Source organism: Cherax quadricarinatus, chromosome 96, assembly GCF_038502225.1.
Source record: "Cherax quadricarinatus isolate ZL_2023a chromosome 96, ASM3850222v1, whole genome shotgun sequence".
NCBI lineage: Eukaryota > Metazoa > Arthropoda > Malacostraca > Decapoda > Parastacidae > Cherax > Cherax quadricarinatus.
Genome location: NC_091387.1, coordinates 3,523,314 through 3,543,887, shown reverse-complemented (window position 1 = coordinate 3,543,887; position 20,574 = coordinate 3,523,314). Strand labels below are relative to the sequence as shown.

Below are 20,574 nucleotides of genomic sequence, written 5' to 3'. Positions count from 1 at the left end.
TATATCTACATTGTTCTGGTATTATTTTTATCAGATGGAAAATCATTAAAGCAAGTGGCTAGTAACCCATTCTCCTGTATAAATTACTATAAATTACCATAACTCTGTGGGAGATGGCTGTTGTGTTGAAAAAGAAAATAAAAAACATTAAATCTATAGGGGTCATACAGTACATTGGGAATGGGAAACAGTCTGGTTTGATTTGAGGATGAAGAGTCACTGAACAGCATCAAGACACCTTCCATGAGGGGCAGTATTCTCATAGTAATATGTTTCAGTATCACCCCACTCCTGGATGACATCCTTCCCTGTATACTATCAGTCTTTTTGCCTTGCATCTTTAATGCCCATTTAATCCCTGTAGACTTATTTGAGTTCCTCTCTGATTTTTGTTTCATCATGAAATTTATTTCTTCTATTATTCATATCCAGTACAATATACCATAATTTAGTTTGCATCCTGTAAGTGTCTTGAAATACATAGCAGTACATTTGTCATCACTACAGAAAAAAAAACTGATTGATTTTTTTTATAATAATTTTAAGGAGGCTTAATAATTTTGTGTGTGCCTTATTGAATATCGTTGCTTTACAGGTTCATGGAGCTAAACAGTTTCAGGGCTTGGCAAACTGTTTTAGATACATGTTGAAGGAAGGTGGTGTTACATCCCTCTGGAGAGGCAATGGTATTAATGTATTAAAGATAGCACCAGAATCAGCTTTAAAGTTTGCTGCTTATGAACAAGGCAAAAGAATGGTCTTACAGTTTGGTGGAAGTAGAGAGAGAGAATTGTCAATATATGAACGATTTGTAGCCGGATCTTTTGCGGGTGGATTTTCACAGACTGCCATTTATCCCCTTGAGGTAAGTTTTTCTAATTTTAGTCATATAGTTCTAAGAGTGGTATGAAATGATTACATTGAAAAATATGGCAGAAAATGTTTACCAAAGATATCTATGGCAGGACACTGAAGTAAAAGTGACAGTGTTAGTGAAAGAAATGGCTGTTTACCTTTTCACTGGAAAAGAGAATGAACATTGCACTTAATGTAGATATCAGTCACTCTGAATGTGAAAAAGATTTATTAGTTTTGGCTAGCAGTAATCTAAAGCCAAAACAAGAGTACATAAGCATGAGTTCTCAGGTTATACTTCAATTATGTATCATTGGTAAGGCCTTAGATTATGCTGCACAGTTCTGGTCACTGTATTACAGAAGGAATATAAATGCTCTTAAAAATGTACAGAGGAATCAGAAATCTTTCCTGAAAGGATACTGAATCTGCACTCTCTAGTGAGGTGTAGAATTAGAGGGATGATATGATTGAGGTACATAAAATGGAAGACAGGAATAAATAAAGGGGATATAACGCAGCAGTAGGTTCAAGTTGGAAAAATTTAGATTTAGAAAGGATATAGGAAAGCATTGGTTTAGTAAGAGTTGTGGATGAGTGGAACAAACTCCCGAAAAGTGTCACTGAAGTGAACGCCTTGGGTGGCTTTAAAAATAGGTTAGACAAGTACATGACTGGGTGTGACTTGGACCTGCCTAGCATGACCAGTAGGCCTGATGCAGTGCTCCTTCTGTCTTATGTTACCTACTTTCAACTCTTAATCCCATATACAGTGGACCTCCGGTTAACGATAGTTTTTCACTCCAGAAGTGTGTTCAGGTGCCAGTACTGACCGAATTTGTTTCCATAAGAAATATTGTGAAGTAGATTAGTCCATTTCAGACCCCCAAACATACACGTACAAACGCACTTACATAATTGGTCGCATTCAGAGGTAATCGTTATGCGGGGGTCCACTGTATTCCTGATGATCTATTGGAATACTTGAAGATGTCATCATTGACTATGTATTTGGTAATCTGTGTTAACAGACTTTAGATTTCTGACAATATATAAAAACCATCTTGTGTGATGGGTGTGCTAGTTAATCATAGTAGTAAACTTTTATACTGATCTTGTAACTGACATATAAATCATGGTAGATAGTTGCACAATGTAGATGTACCAATTTATGTAAAAAAATGTACTGCATTATTGCAAAAAGACATAAGCCTATTTTTTATGTTTTCAGGTGTTAAAAACTAGATTAGCCTTAAGAAAAACAGGCCAGTATAAAAGTATCCTTGATGCAGCTAAGAAGATCTATAGACAAGAAGGCCTTAGATCTTTTTACCGTGGATATGTCCCAAATCTCCTTGGCATTATACCCTATGCAGGGATTGATCTCGCAATATATGAAACCTTGAAGAAAACATATATGCAGCATCACAAAGAAAATACCAATCCTTCTGTGTTTGTCATAACAGCTTGTGGAGCATTTTCATCCTCATGTGGGCAACTTGCGTCTTACCCCCTGGCCCTTGTTCGTACAAGGCTACAAGCACAAGGTAAGTAATTATTTTTTGATAGTCTTTAAACATAGGTTGAAAGAGTCTCATTGCAAAACTAGTTATGCTTCCTTGTTTTTCTTAATTTGCAGCCTAGAAATATTTTTTTCTGCATTCCACCTCTACATTATTTTGAGAAGTCAAACTGAGATTCATTCTACCAGATAATGAATATAATGGTCTCATTAACCATTTGTTTACAGTAGTGACAGCATATCTGGGTCATTAATCTATTGCCATACAAGTTTAATAATTGTTCCTATTTAGAATAATAGGCAACAAAATTGCTGTAAGATGTATATATAGATGGAATACAAGGACACTGGCATTAGTGTGTAAGTGAATGAACCAAACAAGGAAGGATAGAGGCAGCTATTGAGAGAAGTGGGCTATAGAGAGTGTAGGTAAAGAGGGGTTGTCACAATAAGGAGCTGATTTAAGAATGTAAGGCTTGTGCACAGCAGAAGTTTGTGGGTATAAGTGGGAAGGAGGTTAAATGGATAGTAAGAGAGAGAAAAAGTTACCATATGAGAGGTGTTTACAATGTTGAAATTATATATAGTAGGCAAAGTATGAAAGGAGGGTTAAGAGAGTGGTGAGGGAGAGAAAGGATGGGCCTTTATCAATAAATTTTGCTGAGAGAAAGAAACAGTTCTGGAGATATTAATAACTGTAAAAAGCCTGACAGTGCTGCATAACCCTTTTGGGTTTAGCACTTAGCTTACCTGAGGAGCAAATGGAGAGGGGAAGTGTTAGCAGTAGAAAGAGGATTAAATGTTGACAGTGACTTCACACACATTGGGCAAAGAGGATTAGCATCCTATAAAAATAAGGAAGAGACAGAGGTAAATGTGGGTAGATTGAAAGGGGGAGGGGTAAAATAGCTAGGACAGATAAAATTAAAACTAAGGTGTAAAAGCATAGTTTTGGAGTGGTACACATATTTGTTCAATATATGCATGAAATGCAAGATTTCAGGTATGTCTTGCTACTTCTACTTGCACAAGTATGTGTAGTGTGACCTATATATACACACCCCTCTGGGTATTCTTCTATGTTCTTGTTTATTTCCTCTTATCTTCATGGGGAAGTGGAAGAGAATTCTTCCTCTGTAAGCCATGCGTGTTGTAAGAGGCGACTAAAATGCCGGGAGCAAGGGGCTAGTAACCCCTTCTCCCGTATAAATTACTAAATTTAAAAGAGAAACTTTCGTTTTTCTTTTTGGGCCACCCTGCCTTGGTGGGATATGGCCGGTGTGTTGAAAGAAAAGAAAGAAATATGCATGAAAGAGGAAAATACTGGCGAGAGAGCCTATATACATGTAGTTCCTTTTTGCAAGGAAATATGCCTGTTGAATATGAAGTGTATGATATAATTACAGTGGACCCCCACTTAACGATCACCTCCCAATGCGACCAATTATGTAAGTGCATGTTTGGGGGTCTGAAATGGACTAATCTACTTCACAATATTCCTTATGGGAACAAATTCGGTCAGTACTGGCACCTGAACATACTTCTGGAATGAAAAAATATCGTTAACCGGGGGTCCACTGTATTTTATTGAAAGAGTTAGGGGTAAGAAAGCAGGAGTGCATATGAATATACAGGATTTAGGAAGGGTAAGGAATGTACAGCCAAGTTTAATATTGAAGCACATAAGTGAACTATTTGTTGCATTTATATATTTAGAAAAGGCATGTGATAGGATAAGTAGGAAAGCAATGTGGCAGATGTTGGAAATACATGGTATAGGTTACTAAAAGCAGCAAAGAGTTTTTATGCAGAGAGGGATGGATTACTGTCCAGTAAAAGTAGTTTAATGGTTAAGATTAGTGTTAAACACAATTATGCTTGTGTGGTGCAAAGGAACAATTTCTCACATCTTATGAACTAGGAATGTGCTGAACTCAACACTGTTACAGAAAGTGCTTAGCAGCAGCTCCAAGACTACAGATTATTCCTAAGAGTAGAGGGGTTTTTAATTTTGCCTTGTCCCACATGCACATCATACTCGAGAATAGGAACAAATATTGGGCTAACACATTTGTCCAACTTTATCCTCAAATGAACATTCCTGGGTAGCACAGCACTGCAGTAGATCTATCAGACCTACCAGCCACATACAAATATAGAATAGAGGAGCATTATAGTAGACATAGCCCAGCACTCAGGTCAACTTATTATTCATAATTTTTAAATTTCATCTTTAATGAAGTTCACTACATTTGAATGAAACATTGTGTACGTGTAATAAATATTCTTTTGTTTTCCCAAGTCTTTTTATCAGTACTCGCAAATTGGCTTTTGCTGGCATGACTGTTAACCATATTCTCCTTACTCTGCCTTTTGTATATTTCTATATTGCAAACGTTTCTCATCCCTCATCTCATCATTCGGACAAATTTTAACAGTGCATTCTAGCACTGCACTTTTAACTTTACACTATACCTCTTTGATCTCATCATTTGTTTTCTAGCATTTCTCATACTTATTTACTAACTGAATTCATTGTTTACTTGCAGTGATAACTCCAGGTGTGGTACACGACCACCCCATCACCATGTCAGGGCTGTTTCGACACATATTCGCCACTGAAGGGGTGTTTGGTCTGTATCGTGGGATTACGCCAAACTTCATGAAAGTGGCGCCGGCTGTGAGCATCTCTTATGTTGTGTATGAAAAATGCCGGCAAGCACTAGGTGTAACAATGACTTAATGTCCTTGTTTCTGTTTTAAAGAAGGTCTTTTGAAATGAAGTAATTTAAAAAAAATTGGTATTATTACATCATTTATTAAAATGTTATATAAAAACATTGGCAAAATATTAAGTTTAAATTTGATATTTTAATTGCTTAAAAGGTTCTGCTGGTGTCTAATTTGTATGGAGTACCTCATGTGTCTATACTGACCTCCATGTTAGTGCAATAGAAAACTGATTCTATACTTTTAAAGCATATTACTATAAAGAATTAAATGTTTCCAATAAACACCCAATATTATAAAGTTGTAGGATTTTTTTTAAGAACCTTATCTGAAGGAGTGGTTAAGCAGCATTATATTACCCTGGACAATTACCTTCTAAAGCTGATCATAAAACCCACCCAGTTAAGTGGTGAAACCATTTTTATGTTAATTATAGCTATTTGAATCAGTTATTCTTATAATTGTATGACATGAATGAACAGCACATTTTGTGAAGGTGATTAAATTTGCAAACAAAATGAAAGAAAAAATGTTATGCATTTAGTTTTTTTTTTTTTTGGTTGTACTTACACCTCTATGAAGTTATATTTATTTTTGAGAGGAAATGCTCTTCACTAAGAACAAAATTTTAATATCTTTATTTTATGTCATGGGAGATATAGCTGCAATTCCTTGGGTCAAGAGCCTTCACTAGCATCAAGGTATGTCCCCTGAAGAGAATATTTCCTTTTAATCAAGAACAGGATACTGTATTATAATTATAACTAAGCACTAAACCCACATGGGTCTCAGGATATTGTAAATTAATAGATTATTCAGGATTATCAGTTGGTCATGATCCAAGGAACTGAACTTATTCTTCCACTTGAGCCTGAATCCCCCTCCCCATTATTATTATAATGCCACTCTTATTGCTTTGGCATCCTGTGATCTTTACAAGGTTAATGCTTTTCCCTGAATAAAATGAAATCTATCAGTTGGAATTTTATAAAAGTGCTTGTACAGTTTTCATTAAGGGAAACTGAAAAGATATGAGGATGCACATACTGGTATGTGCATCATTTTATCATACAGTATAAATGATTTTGGGTCCCACATACATCATTTTATATGGACTTATTGTAATAGTTCATTTGGACTACCTTGCTGTATAGCCCTTTTTTGATTATAATAATAATAATTGGACTACCTTTCTGCCATCACTAGTGATGTATAGCCCTTGTGGCTTAGTGCTTCTTTTTGATTATAATAATAGTGATGTATACTGATACAGAATTTGGAAAATGTTTTTTAAATGGGAGGCCAAGTGGGGAGTGGCAAAACTGGATAATTTGTCCAATCCCACATAGCAACTACCCAACAAATAAGCTTTACTAGGCAGTAGATATAAGCGCCCCCTGAACTCGGCTATAATAATTCCACCTGTAAATGTCAGTAACAATGACTAAAATTTAATGCCCAAGCATTACTATACTACAATAATTACCAAATGTTGTTGACACAGCACTATCTTAAAATACAATGCTTTGATGTATTGTTCCTTAGAAAGTCAAAGTATTGGTCACTTAACCAAGCCTCTATTATCATTAGTGCTCTAGATATTAAGTTCGACTCCGTCAAGGCAGATGCCTTAGTGCTGAAGGGCTCTCGATCAAAGGAACTGAACCAGTTTTCCCCTACCTTCCATCAAATCAAATTGTCTCCCATTCCCCATGACTTATGGGCTCAGCACTACCCAGTAATAATAATAGTTTGAGTTTTCCATTTACCCCAATGTTATAATTTCTTATGTGTAATTCTCTGGTCGAGGGTATATTTATACTAAAGAGTTAATCATCAAATCTTACACATCAAGTCTTCACCAAGAAGCAATACTAAACACATAATTATTTCAATAAAGATTAGTTTTAAAACTAGTACCAGTAGCTGGACTACAGGAGGCTTATTTAAGTTTTTTACAATATACAGCATCCATAAATCATAATGACGGCTGACAGTAATTCAGGGGATACTCTGCCAAGGTTTAATAAGATAAAATTTGAGAGTTCCTGTTGTGATTTTTTTCACTATCACTGCCTCAATTGCCCACAGATTAATTTTTCACTGGATTCATTAATAGATTGCCAGAGGTTTTAAAAAAGATATTTGCTTGCATATGATGGGGATGTACTGTACTTTGTGCATGTGACAGGGTTGCAGTGTTTCTAATTTGTGTTGGGGGATATGTACTATGCTTAGTGCATTTGATGGAACTTAAAACTATTCACTATGATTAATTTATGATGGGAGTTCCACTGTTCTTAATGGATTGGATTTGAAGGGCTACAATTTGCTAAGTTCATGATAGGGCTGCACCATACTTAGGACATATGCTGGGGACTGTAAGGTACTTTTGGGACTGCCCCTTGCTTAGTGCACATAATGGTGAATAAATAAGTTTTGTGTAGATCACTCAGCATAGCAAGAAAAAAAAAAGATAAGGTATAACATAAGAAAACTATTAATATGAATAAAATGTAAATAGTATCACACCAAATTTAAAATAACTACAGTGCCTATGACTGGAGGCTGTACTTATACTTAGGTCTGAATTGTACTTATAATGGGGCTGTACAGTACTTAATGCATTTAGGTGGATCTTAAGAGGATAAAAAAGATAATTTGGCTAGGAAGACAAATTTGAATGAATAAATTCTTACTGAAGATTGTCATTTGTATACTTCTACTAAAAGGCAGCTTCCCCATGAACAGAATAATAGACAATACTGAAAGACAGAATATTATGTGTAAGACAGTCATATGCAGTTCACACATTACTCAAAAAGCACATTGGGACATTTCAACTTGGTATGGTTTGTTTGCAATCGTGTCATTACGATTTCGTGAGTCATTTCAACTTGTTGATCAAGTCATTATAAAAGAACAACACAAGCATTTTCTGAATTTTGGGGGGACTGGAAAGTGTTTTCTTCACTACTGCTGCCAGCGTGCCATTCAGATCCAGCATATGACCTATTTTCTCCTTTACAATCTATTTCTGGTTATACTTCTTTTTTTGTGCTGTTACAACACATTTAAATTGTACATAGCAATTTTGTGTTGACCAACCTTCCTCTTCATGATGATGAAAAAACCCCTCACAAACACGGTAAGCGTTCATTGGACAACATTTCACTAAAGACTGAGCTATTTTAGCTCCTCATCAAAGCAGGTTATAAGAGGTTTTGTGACTGCTGATGGAGCACTTGTGTATCAGTAGGTCAAGCATCTGTTCACATTTTCAGAGAACTGAGTTCCTCTGTGTCAACACGACATCTTCACCTTCTGTGACAGGGTGCATAAAATTTTATGTGGATATTGCAGTAACAGACTAAGTAAAATACTTAGTCATCTACGAGTTGCATGTTCCTCTGTAGAACTTCATTGAAGAAGATCACGCAAGTGAAGTAGCAAATATAGTGGTACCCTGAGTTTCGTACAGCTCTAACATTATTCCTTATGGGAACGGCACTCTAACAGCCTTCTGGAACGAATTATGGCTGAAACTCTGGGTACCACTGTATAGTCTTGTCTTGGTTGTTAATCTTATTTGTTGGCAGTTTTCCCATCTTGATTCATTTTTAAATATTATATAAGCAATTCTTGAGCAACTGTTAGAAAAGTTCCTAAGTAAATAGGTTATAGAAATATTAGAGCATAATTTTCAGATTTACAATTATGTCAATGCAGAAAGTATTCGATAAAAAGAAAAGTCCTCTTTTTCCATATTTACTCTTTGAAATATAATTATTCAAAAGGCTCTACACAATCATATATGTATATACAGTACTACTTTCAATGTTTTTAATTCATTCTCTGGCATAAGCATGGAAATGATATTTAGATCTTTGTCTTGTAAGTATGGTATGCCTTCTATGATATACAAGCTTTAATATAATGAATCTTGAATGTATTGGAAATAATTGGCATTAAAATTTTGGGGGCCTTATATGTGGGGAAAAACTGCTATGTACACTTATTAATAAGATTTATAGTAAAACTATTGCTGCTACAAACCATAAGCTTAGAGCAACACAAAGCTTTTAGGAACATTGTGGGCATATAATATCAATGTGGATTAAGATAGAGGTTTTTTTTTGCCGTCATTAGACAGTCTTCACTAATCATCATAATGGTTCATGACTGATACATCCATTCCAACTTTCTCGAAGTCTTTTTAATCATTTCAAGGAATAATACGTATGTCTCATTATTGTAGCTGAACTGCCTGAGACTACCACATAACTTTAGATAGATTACATTGTTCATTCCTATTATTAGTTTATTATTTTGCTGCAGACAGGAGAAATATGAGCAAAAGAATATAGTCAAACATTATTTTAATCTTCACACTTTTGCAACAATTGATTTTTATTTATACATCCATTTTTTTAATCTGTCCACTCTTTGTTTAAGGAGGCTAATAAGGGGCCAGGCTTCTCTAATGAAGAATCTGGATTCATGCACCTGTCAACTCGACAACCTTCATGCCACTATTGTTTACATTTGAATCCAATCTCGCATATTTTGGTTGCACTCTAGACCAGGATAATTTATTATCTAATATTTCTAAATTGATTTTGTTCAATGTTATTAGTTGCAATGGATACAGAATTAGACTATTTACATATTTCAGTTGTCCTCTCTGAAGCAATGTACCAAATGTACAATGGAATTTCTTAATCTATATACCATTAGTGTCTATTTGGCTTTTCTATACAGTATTATATACTGGCACCTTTCTACAATTTACTTTTCCGTAAGACGCACTAAGACGTTTCAATCGTTTATTTGTAGTGACTGATTTCATCCTCATCCATCATATCCTCTGTGAACTGTTCTGGCATCCATTATATTCTTCAGTTTCATCATCTTCCCCCCCCCCTCGCTTGCATGCAACTTTCACACAGATTCCTCTGAATTTGTGAAGCGAAGAATAATGTGCTCTCTTATACTTGTCTTCCTTCCATAAGGTAGCCCATCTTCAGTGGCTTGTCATTTCCCATTCTCTTGTCTTCAGCCATAGCTTTTTTTTTCAATTTTGAATTGTGATAAAGAACACCGTATCTTTATTTGAGAGTCAGTGTGGGCTACACTAGCCTTTCATTGTATCACTGTTTACAAGCTCCTCCAGCACTTTAGACATGACGTGTGCAAAAACAGTGTTTTCTATTAGGATTTGGGTTAGAAAATATTATCTTAAGAATGTATCATATGTTATACAATGAAACTGCCACTTGAAATAACCACAGTAAGAGCTAAAAATTGAAAAAAAAAAAAAAAATACAACCAAACAAGAGACCACCATGGATTCTAAAAGAATGGGCAGAAAAATTAAACTATCTTCTCATCTGTATCATGTGTTCTCTAAATTTTTTTTAAGGCCTGGACTGATAAGCCTCAGTCATGAGAAAATGATAACAGACTAACAAGAAGGTGTAGTATAGACAGAAGATTGCCATTGGAAAATTATAGAGGTATATGAAACAGAACTCGTATACTGTGCTACACTGCCAAACCTGAAGTGAACATTTGGATATAAAGATAGGAAAATGCAAGAAAATTTGATCACAATATGCATTAGACTGAAACTGAAATATGCAGTTGTAATGTGATGTCTGCAACTAAAAAAAATATAAATAAAAATCCAGTGACATGTTACAGAATAGCTCTTGGAGTTAAATACTATGAAAGGTCAAGCATTTATATTATTATAATAATGGTAACAATAATAATAAACACCCATAGTGGTTGACAGGAAGATGTGATAACTACATGAAAGAAAAAAATATGGATCAATTTTCTATTATGGTATTAACTCCAACTGGATAACTAAGAGAGTTCAATTGTAAATAAAGAAAGAGAAAGTGTTGCTAATTTTTTTTTTCATAAGTACTGATAAAATTCATTAATAGGATCCAGGATGAGGTATTATGTGCTATAACCAACGGAAACCTCGAAGAATTTTTATGGCAAACTAAACACAATTATCATAACTCTGTGTCTGTATCTATAAATAGGTGTCATTGTCAGTGAACAGAGTTGTTAAATATTACTTACGCTGAAGGGTCTGTGGCAGCTTAACAATTGTCATGGAAATAACACAAAAAATAGCTTTGGGTTTTTAGGTGTGGTTAAAAATGCAAGGAGAATTACAGTCCTAAGTAACGACTGAAGAACGTTTAGGCACGTCGATCTGTTTGGACTACTACAGCCTACCATAGGCACTGACAAAAAATTCCCAAGCAGAATTAATATGACTTACATCTGCCATAAACATTAGAAAAGTATAATTTATCTTTGACTATTGTTTTTCATTAGTATTTTCTGAAATTATTATATGCAATCTAAACTTGGTATTAAAATGCTCTGAATTGTGATATTTTTGAATACCATTAATTATTTTTGTAAAAACTGTTACCGTATTAATGCATAAGTAGAATAATTCAGTTATTTACACATTGTATAATAATAAAAAAGTAAATTTTATAGATTTTGCATCTCTTGGAATATGTATTATGGAAAGAAATTAGGTTAGCAAAAGTTAAGACATTAATAGTACTAAATGTGCAAGAAGTTGGGCCTTTTAAAAATTCTAGGTTACTCTTTGATATTCAGGCTAATAGACTTTTTGTTAATTAAATTTTCCATGGATTAAGCTAAAAACACCAACAGCTTAACTGATCAGTCTTTCAACCAAGTCATTGTTCAGTGTCTGAGACAGCTGGTTATTTCTATAACTGTCAAAACATACTAGGCTACCCATCAACAGAGGTGCTTGTGAAAGGCTCTCAATCCAAGAAATTGGATTTACTCTACCATTAGATCAAACAATTACCTCCCTTTACCAGGCACTGAATGACCCCTAAGGGTTTAGCGCTTTCCCATGACTATAATAATTAACTACGCTACATATGATTGTTTATATTCTCATCCTAATAAACTGGAGTATAATGCATGGATTACTCTTTTTCTTAATGACAAAACTGGACTGTAGAAGTTCATTTATATTCATAATAAATACTAAACTGTCAGGTTAGGTCAATATATTATTATCTGTTGCCTGAAATAACCTCATTGTTAATATTTCTTTATGGTTGGGCTAAGCAGTTATTCATATTTTTGATAAATTAAATTTTGGCATTAACAAAATTCAAGAAAAGGTGGCTGAAAATTAAATTGATTTTGATACAGGTCGGCCATCATTAATCCGGCATCATTGGGACCTGTAGTGTGCCAGATTACAGAGTGATTAGGTTAGAATACACTTAATTAACCTATCAAGAGAGTCTGCTACATCTAACTTATTTTCATCACTGCTTTCTCCTCCAGATTTACAACCATCTGCACAATTTCTGAGTCAGTATAATGATGAAATTTGAAATTATGCTAGCTGAAATTAGTGCCGGATTACTGACTGCCGACCTGTACTAAACCCTTTGACTATTCATGTACTTTTCTTTTCTAAAAATTTTGTAGGTCATGTATTTAAGTATTTATACTGATTTCCTAGCAAGATAAGTTTGATAATTAATCTTCTTATGTTATACATGATGAATTAACTCAGTTTTGGGTTTTTACAGATGAAATATGTAGGTACAGTGTGTGTTTAGAAAAACAATTAGACATTTTTAAAGGATTTATCGAGAGATATTTATATATTTTTTTATCTTTTAATTTTATTACTCATTGTCATTTAAACATATATACAGTATTTAGAAAGCATATATATATTTTTTTCCTATTTAATGTACCTGTTCCTCATTCAGATTCAGTACCCTGACCAAGTTAATTAAATAATTTGATGAAATTGTCATTTTCTCTTCTTCCCAGAATTAGAGTATATTATGCTAGAATACAAACTGATGTTTTATATAGAGTTCACTGTAAAAGTGATTTTTTATGTTCCTTAAACACACACTATACTTTTTCTCAAGGCTGTGTGCTTAATTGTGATCTGTTGTAAATGTCATGTAAACTGATCCATTTTCACACTTAAGGGGAGTATATTTTATGTGAATTTTTTTATATTTTACAGTACTGTCCTATTATTAATTACTAAATTCAAAATGTATTGTAAATTTCGTATACAATAGTTTAGCACAAATTGATTAGTTTATTTAATGTGTAAACTGTTGTGGCAGTTCTCACCAAGATTGAGGTACTGAAGTAACCTGACAGTTGCTGTGTACAGCTAATGCTACCTATTGCATAAATTATTCATTAAACATATTAAAGCAGTATTTGTGTGTAAATATCATTATTTTTATGACTTCAGGATGATATTAAGGATTCTATTATGGTAATAAAGAAAAATTGCTTCTTTGCTTTTCTCTCTCCAAATTTTAATATGGCCTAAGCAGTGCAATTTTTCATGTACTTATAGGGCCACAACTGGGACTGCTCTGAAGAAACAGAATGGCTTTTATTCTAACAATATTTTGCTCTCTAGAGCTTCAAGTCAATCACTTGTGTGATTATTAGCATTCCCTCATGGATGTAATAATAGAGTTTACTGAGGATACACACATGGAGCAATGAAGTACAGAAAACTAAGTAACTCACACTTCAGAGCAAAACAAAACATTATAAGAAGAACCACAGATATAACAAATTTGCACCATTAATTCCAACTTATTACTGACTTGACCAATTCACTCTTAAGTCATAAGCATAATAAAAGTTAGCTGTATAGCCCTTGTGGCTTAGCGCTTCTTTTTTGATTATAATAATAATAAAAGTTAACCTATTCCAAATCCATTTGTCATTCTGCAATCCTGTTCATTGGCCAGGAGTGTGAGGAAATATCTCCACCACATATGCCAAAATATATGTTAGGTTCTTAGTCAGGCAAGCACCCTGGGCGAAGGGTGGAGCTCCTCCCAGAGAAGATGCCTTACCCCTAGGCACAAACCACCGCATTACAATGACCCAATGTCGGAGGGAGGGGGGGGGGGATGGTAATTCCAACTTCCTTTTTGCTAACACTCAGAGTTTGAAAACAAATAAAAATAACAAAGTTAACTATATAAGCAGATTCCCCACAGAAGTGAATACTGGAGTGGTCACAAAAGATTTTGTGGACAATGAGATTTGGATGAAGAAGTACAATTTATAGATGTGAGAAAGTAAACGAGTCACAGGAAGGAGTAGGACTGGATGCAAAAGACATTTTCCTGCATAGAATGGTTGGCTTCATCAAATGATACAGCAGAGGTGCTAGGTATTTAAGTGGAGAACAAGAATCTAGTAATTATCTTGATAATGATTTATATATCAGCAATGGCCAAGAAATTCAAGGAATAATCTTGTAGCATATATATACTAGCCACCTCACATATGGTAAATAACAGCATAGTGTTTCAAGGCTAGTGTGGCTGGAAATACTCTTAGCATAACAGACATGAACCAGTGCTAGAGCTTCCTGAAAAGATTGCTTTGAACTAATAGAAATGAAAATACGTACTCTGGATTTGATCTTCACAAATAATCTCAAACATGATATACTGTAATCTAATCATATCCATATAAAGGTATAAACTACTGGTAGTATAAATTAAGCTGTGGCAAACCTAGAAACATTCAAAGAAAAGGAATACAGTGGTGCCCCAACTTATGAGTTTTCCGAGTTATAAGCCATCGCTCGGTCGATTTTTTGCTTTCGAGTTACGAGCGAGCTTCAGATACTCTGCCATTAGTTGGCGGTGTACCTGAAGTCAAATCCAACCCTGCACCCAGAGGTGGGTGGAGGGTGTAGTATACAATATTTCTTAGTTAAAAACCTGCAACCAAGAAATTGGGGTGGTGGGCTGGAAAGGATTAACGGCATTTCTATGAGGAAAATTGATTTGATATACGAATTCAGTCACAGAACGAATTAAACTCGCAAGTCAAGGTACCACTGTACAATATTTGGTAAATTGCAACGCTGTATGACCCTAGTGGGTTTAGCGCTTATGATTGTAATAACTGTGACATTCAGTAAATTAACTTCAATAATCAGCGAATCTAGATAAATGATTCAGAGAACCAACAAGTTGATAAATTAGACAAATGTTTAATATTTGGGTATCTTTATTGAGGAAATGTTTTGCCACACAGTGGCTTCATCAGTCCATACAAAGGAGAATGGTGAAGAACAAGAGTTTGAGGTAATCGGTCCCTCAGCCTTGAGTCGATGTACACATTTGTAAAAAAAAAAAAAATCTAAACTTGTGTAAAGAACCTGAATAATAATTTACTTACACCAGCATTTAGGGTTTGAAGTCAATCAGAAGAGGCAGTCTCAATTTGCAACAACCAGGAGTGGTTTATATAAAATGGACGAGAAGGCACCTGCAAATGAAAAATACTCATATGAACTTTTCCGTATGTATAGAAAATGAAAAATTTAATAAATTTTACTATATTTACCCCTCCTTGAGGGGGTGAAAATTTTAAGCTGGTTGGATCATTCATTCCCAAGGTACAAACAAATATTATGGAAGAAAAAAATTCGGTCAACCACATAAAGGTATCCTTTCAGGGATACCTATATAAAGTAATATACAGGAAGTCCTCATTTAACATCGTTTCATTATGTGGTTGATGGGAAAAAAATTGATTCCTGGTTGGGGCCACTGTGTGGAGTATGCACGTTTGCTTTGGAACTGCGTGGTAGTAGGAGGCGCTCCTGACAATATTTGCTTTGCAAACATTTAGCAAAAAAAAAAAGGCACAATACCATGTATTTATTCTCTGCTTTAAGCCTGTTGCAATGAGTGCTAAAGGTGCACTCTGCACCTCTGATGTTTATATCAATTAGCCTATGGTAAAATTGGTTTTTTTATATATACTCTGTTTTGCTTAAAGTCGTAATTTCCAAAAGCCTATTGATGCCATTGGCTTAGCTCTTCTTTTTGATTATAATAATAATAATATTGATGCCGTTAAATGAGGACTTACTTTATGTATGTATACCTAGAGTATACCAAAACTACTATTAAGAGGAGTTATTGAGATGGTTTGGACATGTAGACAGGATGGCACGAAACGGAATGACTTCTAGCACGTATTAACCTGTAGTCGAGGAAAGGCCGGGTAAGGGTTGGCCTAGGATTATTATTATAATCAAAAAGAAGCGCTAAGCCACAAGGGCTATACAGCGCTGCAGGGCAGGAAGGAAGCGAGGGCATCAGGTGGCAAAAGGGAGGTGGATGAGTAATAGGTTACGGATAACAGCGGGGCAGTGGATGGTGAAAAGGTAAAGGGCAGCAAGAGACTGAGCTAGAAAGGGCTGAGGGGAGTGCGTAAGGTATCATCATCAGAGTTTGTGGAGTAAATCAGTCGTTGTCAAGAAGTCAATGAGAGAGTCAGGATTAAAGGAGGGTCCATCAGCAAGAAGGGAAGGTAAAGAGAGAGAGTAGTAGAACGAAGACGGCGTTGGAGGTAAATTCTGTGTGCTCGTTGATAGAGAGGGCAGTCTAACAGAATGTGGCTAATCGATACTGGAACTTGACACTGCTCACAGAGAGGAACAGGGTGCCTCTCCATGAGATACCCGTGAGTAAGACGAGTGTGGCCAATGCGAAGGCGGGAGAGAGTGGTCTCCCAACCATGGCACTGATGACAAGAAGACGGCCAGTAACCTATGCTCGGTTTAATAGAATGAAGTTTGTTCCCAAGAAGAGATGACCAACGTTGTTGCCAACGGGCGTGAAGGTGGGTAGCTATTGCAGCAAAATAGTCCAGAAATGGAACACCTCTATAGGAAATTGGTAGGTCATGTACTGCTGACCGCGCAGCAGTGTCTGCCTGTTCATTGCCCTGTACGTCGACATGACCAGGGACCCAACAAAAAATAATATCTTTATGCTTGGTAGAGATACGGCGTAGCCAAAGTTGGATACGGAGAACTAGGGGGTGAGATGCATCAAATTTTCGTATAGCCTGTAGAGCACTAAGGGAGTCTGAGACTACCACAAATGATGACACAGGCATAGATGCGATACGAATAAGTGCTGCAAGAATGGCATACAATTCAGCAGTAAAAATGCTAGCTGAAGATAGTAAATGCCCCCGCACGACGCTGTCCGGAAACACTGCTGCGAATCCGACGCTGTTTGAAGACGTAGAGCCATCTGTGTACACAGCGATGGCATGAGAATGGGAGTGGAAGTGATCAAGAAAAAGAGAGCGGGAAGCCACCGTAGGCAGTTGAGCTTTCAAGCAAGGGAGTGAGAAAGAACAGACCCGAACAGCTGGAACTTCCCAGGGGGGTAGGGAAAAGTGAGATGCTACATGAACATATAAAGGTGGTAACTGAAGGGAAGACAAGAGTGAATGTAGGCGAAGAGAAAAGGGACGGAGCAAACGGGCGGCGAACGAATAAAGAATGTCTACTAATATCGGTGACCATTCTATAAATGGAAGGATTATGGAGATCGTGAGAGCGTACATAGTAGCGAAGGCAATGGGCATCACGGCAATCAGACAAGGATGGAACATTCGCTTCTGCATAGAGGCTCTCAACAGGGGAAGAGCGAAAAGCACCAAGGCACAAACGTAAGCCTTGGTGATGGATGGGGTTAAGGCTAGAGAGAGTAGCAGGAGAGGCCGCTGAATAAATCTGGTCACCATAATCGAGTTTTGATAAAACGAGGGCTGAATGTAGGCGAAGCAGAGTTCGACGATCAGCTCCCCAGGAAAGATGAGCAAGGGTTTTAAGAAGGTTTAGCCGGCTGTGACAAGTTGCCTTCAGAGAGGTAATGTGAGGTTTCCAGGATAACCTACGGTCAAAGAGAAGGCCTAGAAACCTGACTGTATCACGTTCGGGGATACGGGAGCCATAGAGATACAAAGAATGATCGGAGATGACAGACCGTCTAGTGAAAGTAATTTGGTGAGTTTTGGTATTTGAAAATTTAAACCCATGCGTGGTGGCCCAAGTGGAAACACGGTCGACCGCATGCTGGAGAGAAACTGCAATGAGATGACAGGCAGCGCCTGCACAAGCAATAGCGAAGCCATCAACATAGAGTGATGACCAAATATTGGGTGGAAGAACAGAGGCCAAATCATTTATAGCAAGGAGAAAAAGTGTTATGCTTAGGACACATCCCTGAGGGACACCTTCAGCTTGGACGAAGTCCGGGGAAAGAACATTATTGACTCGAACACGGAAATGTCTGTCAGTTAAAAAGTTCTTAAGGAAGGATGGTAGATTGCCTCGGAGGCCTAAGGAGTGGGCCTGGGCCAAAATATTATACCTCCAAGTTGTGTCATATGCCTCCTCAAGGTCAAAAAATATGGCAATAACTGAGTGATTATTTGCAAAGGCATTACGAACATACGTATCCAAGCGTATTAAGGGGTCTATGGTAGAACGGCCCTTACGAAAGCCATATTGACTAGCGGAGAGACTGTTGTGTCTCTAAATACCACATTAAACGTCGATTTACGAGACGTTCCATCACTTTGCAAACTGCACTAGTAAGAGCGATGGGACGATAGTGGGAGGCATCATGTCCTGTAGTACCCGGTTTGCGGAAAGGGAGAACAATGGCAGATTTCCACAGCTGGGGAAGAACTCCTTGTGCCCAAATAAGATTGAAGAGGTGTAAGAGGACTACAAGGGCTGACCGATGTAAATGTTGTAACATACGAATATGAATGTCGTCAGGCCCAGCTGCCGATGATCGGCAAGCTGAGAATGTTGCCTCCAGTTCTTGAAGTGTAAAAGGCACATTATACTGTTCTTCTCTGAGAGAAGAAAAGTCCAAGGGTACTAACTCTCTGGCAGACTTTGAGGAAAGAAACGAGGGGCATAGATGGAGCCCCCGGGAAATACGGACCAGATGTGTGCCAAGTTCAATGGCAACGTCGAGAGGGTTTGCTACATCAACACCAGCGACCCGTAGAACAGGAGCCGGGTCAGGAGAGTATTTACCACTCAATTTCCTCACTTTTTTCCAGACTGCACTCATAGAAGAAGCAGAGGTGATGGTGGAAACATAGTCTCGCCAGCAAGTGCGTTTAGCTTCACGGATGACATGGCGAGCGATTGCACGCTTCTGCTTAAAATCAAGAAGTCTCTCAGCGGTTCTATTGTACCGGTACCTGCCCCATGCAGCGTGTTTCAAACGTACTGCACGAGCACAAGCAGATCACCAAGGCACGCACTTTTGAGAATGCCTGCCTGAGGTTTGGGGTATAGAATGAGAAGCTGCGGTATAAACTGACGTCGAGAAGAGGTGTATGAGCTCATCAATGGAGGATGAAGAAGGAACCTCACTAAAAGCAGAGAGTTGTGAGTAAAGATCCCAATTTGCCCGATCAAATTGCCAGCGAGGGCTACGGAAAGGTGGTGAATAGGAAGGAGAAGAAGAATGATTGGAAAATGATCGCTGTCATGTAAGTCCGGTAGAACAGACCAGGTGAAGTCTAGTGCAGTGGAGGAAGCGCAGACTGATAGATTGATGCAAGAGAGAGTATGAGTACGAGGATCAAAATGGGTGGGAGTACCCGTATTTAAAACATGGAGGGGGTGAGAGGCGAGAAAAGCCTCCAACTGGATGCCTCGTGAGTCACAATGAGACCCCCCCAGAGGAAATGGTGGGCATTAAAATCACCAAGTAACAGAAGTGGTGGTGGTAAGGATGAAACTAGAAAGGCAAAATCTGGGATAGAAAATGCTCGAGAAGGACAGAGATATAAAGAACATATTGTAAACCACTTAGTCAAGCGGATACGGTCTGCAGTGTAATGCAGCGAGGTATGGACAAATAGTTGACAGTACGGAATATCACTGCGTAGAAGAAGGGCACTTTCATTAAAGGTCCCATCTGAGAAAGGATCCGAAGAATACAATAAATTATAGCCTGAGATAGGTTGGGAAACAGCTGAGTGTAATTTTGGTTCTTGTAAGCAAGCACCAACAGGGAAAAACCTGGAAAGCAACATCTGAAGCTCACCCCGATTACCCCTGAGGCCGCGGATATTCCACTGTAAATAGGCCATGATTGGCAATAAAGAAAATACCAGGAATCCGTAGGGAAGGGCACCTACGGACTAGAGGGGTTAGAAAAGTCAACTTGTGGTGGCATTGGAAGACGTTCAAGTAGCGAAGGAACGGAGCGTTGCGAAGATTGGAGTTGTGGAGATGGAAGAGAGGGAGTAGGAGGTGGATCAGTGTCCATTGAAGGTTTAGTCTCTGCAATATATTCTGAAATGGCTTCAAGTGTTTCTGAATTCAAAGATGTATGGGAGACAATATTGGAGGTAGAAGGAGGAGGGTGAGTAAAGATTGGGACAGTAATGGACTGTACCAAAGTAGAGGGGGACGAAAGAGTGTAGGGAACTGTAGAAGAAGTGTGGGAGGGGACAGAAGAGGCAGAAACCTGGGAGGTGGCAGAAGAGGGGGAAACTTGGGAGGGGACGGGGGTGGAAGG

At 37.3% G+C, this 20,574-nt stretch overlaps 1 protein-coding gene and 1 long non-coding RNA gene across 4 annotated transcripts in view; one reads left to right on the top strand and one right to left on the bottom strand.

Moving 5' to 3' along the window:
• The window catches only part of LOC128701780 (Short Calcium-binding Mitochondrial Carrier), a 195,443-nt gene extending 181,975 nt beyond the window's left edge, over window positions 1-13,468 (top strand). For all 3 annotated transcript variants that reach the window (XM_070105012.1, XM_070105013.1, XM_070105011.1), the window contains 3 exons: window positions 596-865; window positions 2,087-2,402; window positions 4,927-13,468. In XM_070105012.1, coding sequence (XP_069961113.1) covers window positions 596-865; window positions 2,087-2,402; window positions 4,927-5,120 — 780 coding nt within the window. In that variant the 3' untranslated portion in view covers window positions 5,121-13,468. The remainder of the gene's footprint in view (window positions 1-595; window positions 866-2,086; window positions 2,403-4,926) is intronic.
• A 1,725-nt stretch (window positions 13,469-15,193) lies between these two features.
• Window positions 15,194-20,574, bottom strand: part of LOC138855475 (uncharacterized) — a 56,921-nt gene continuing 51,540 nt past the window's right edge. Inside the window, exon 5 of the long non-coding RNA XR_011394723.1 lies at window positions 15,194-15,481. This is a non-coding gene — a long non-coding RNA (uncharacterized lncRNA). The remainder of the gene's footprint in view (window positions 15,482-20,574) is intronic.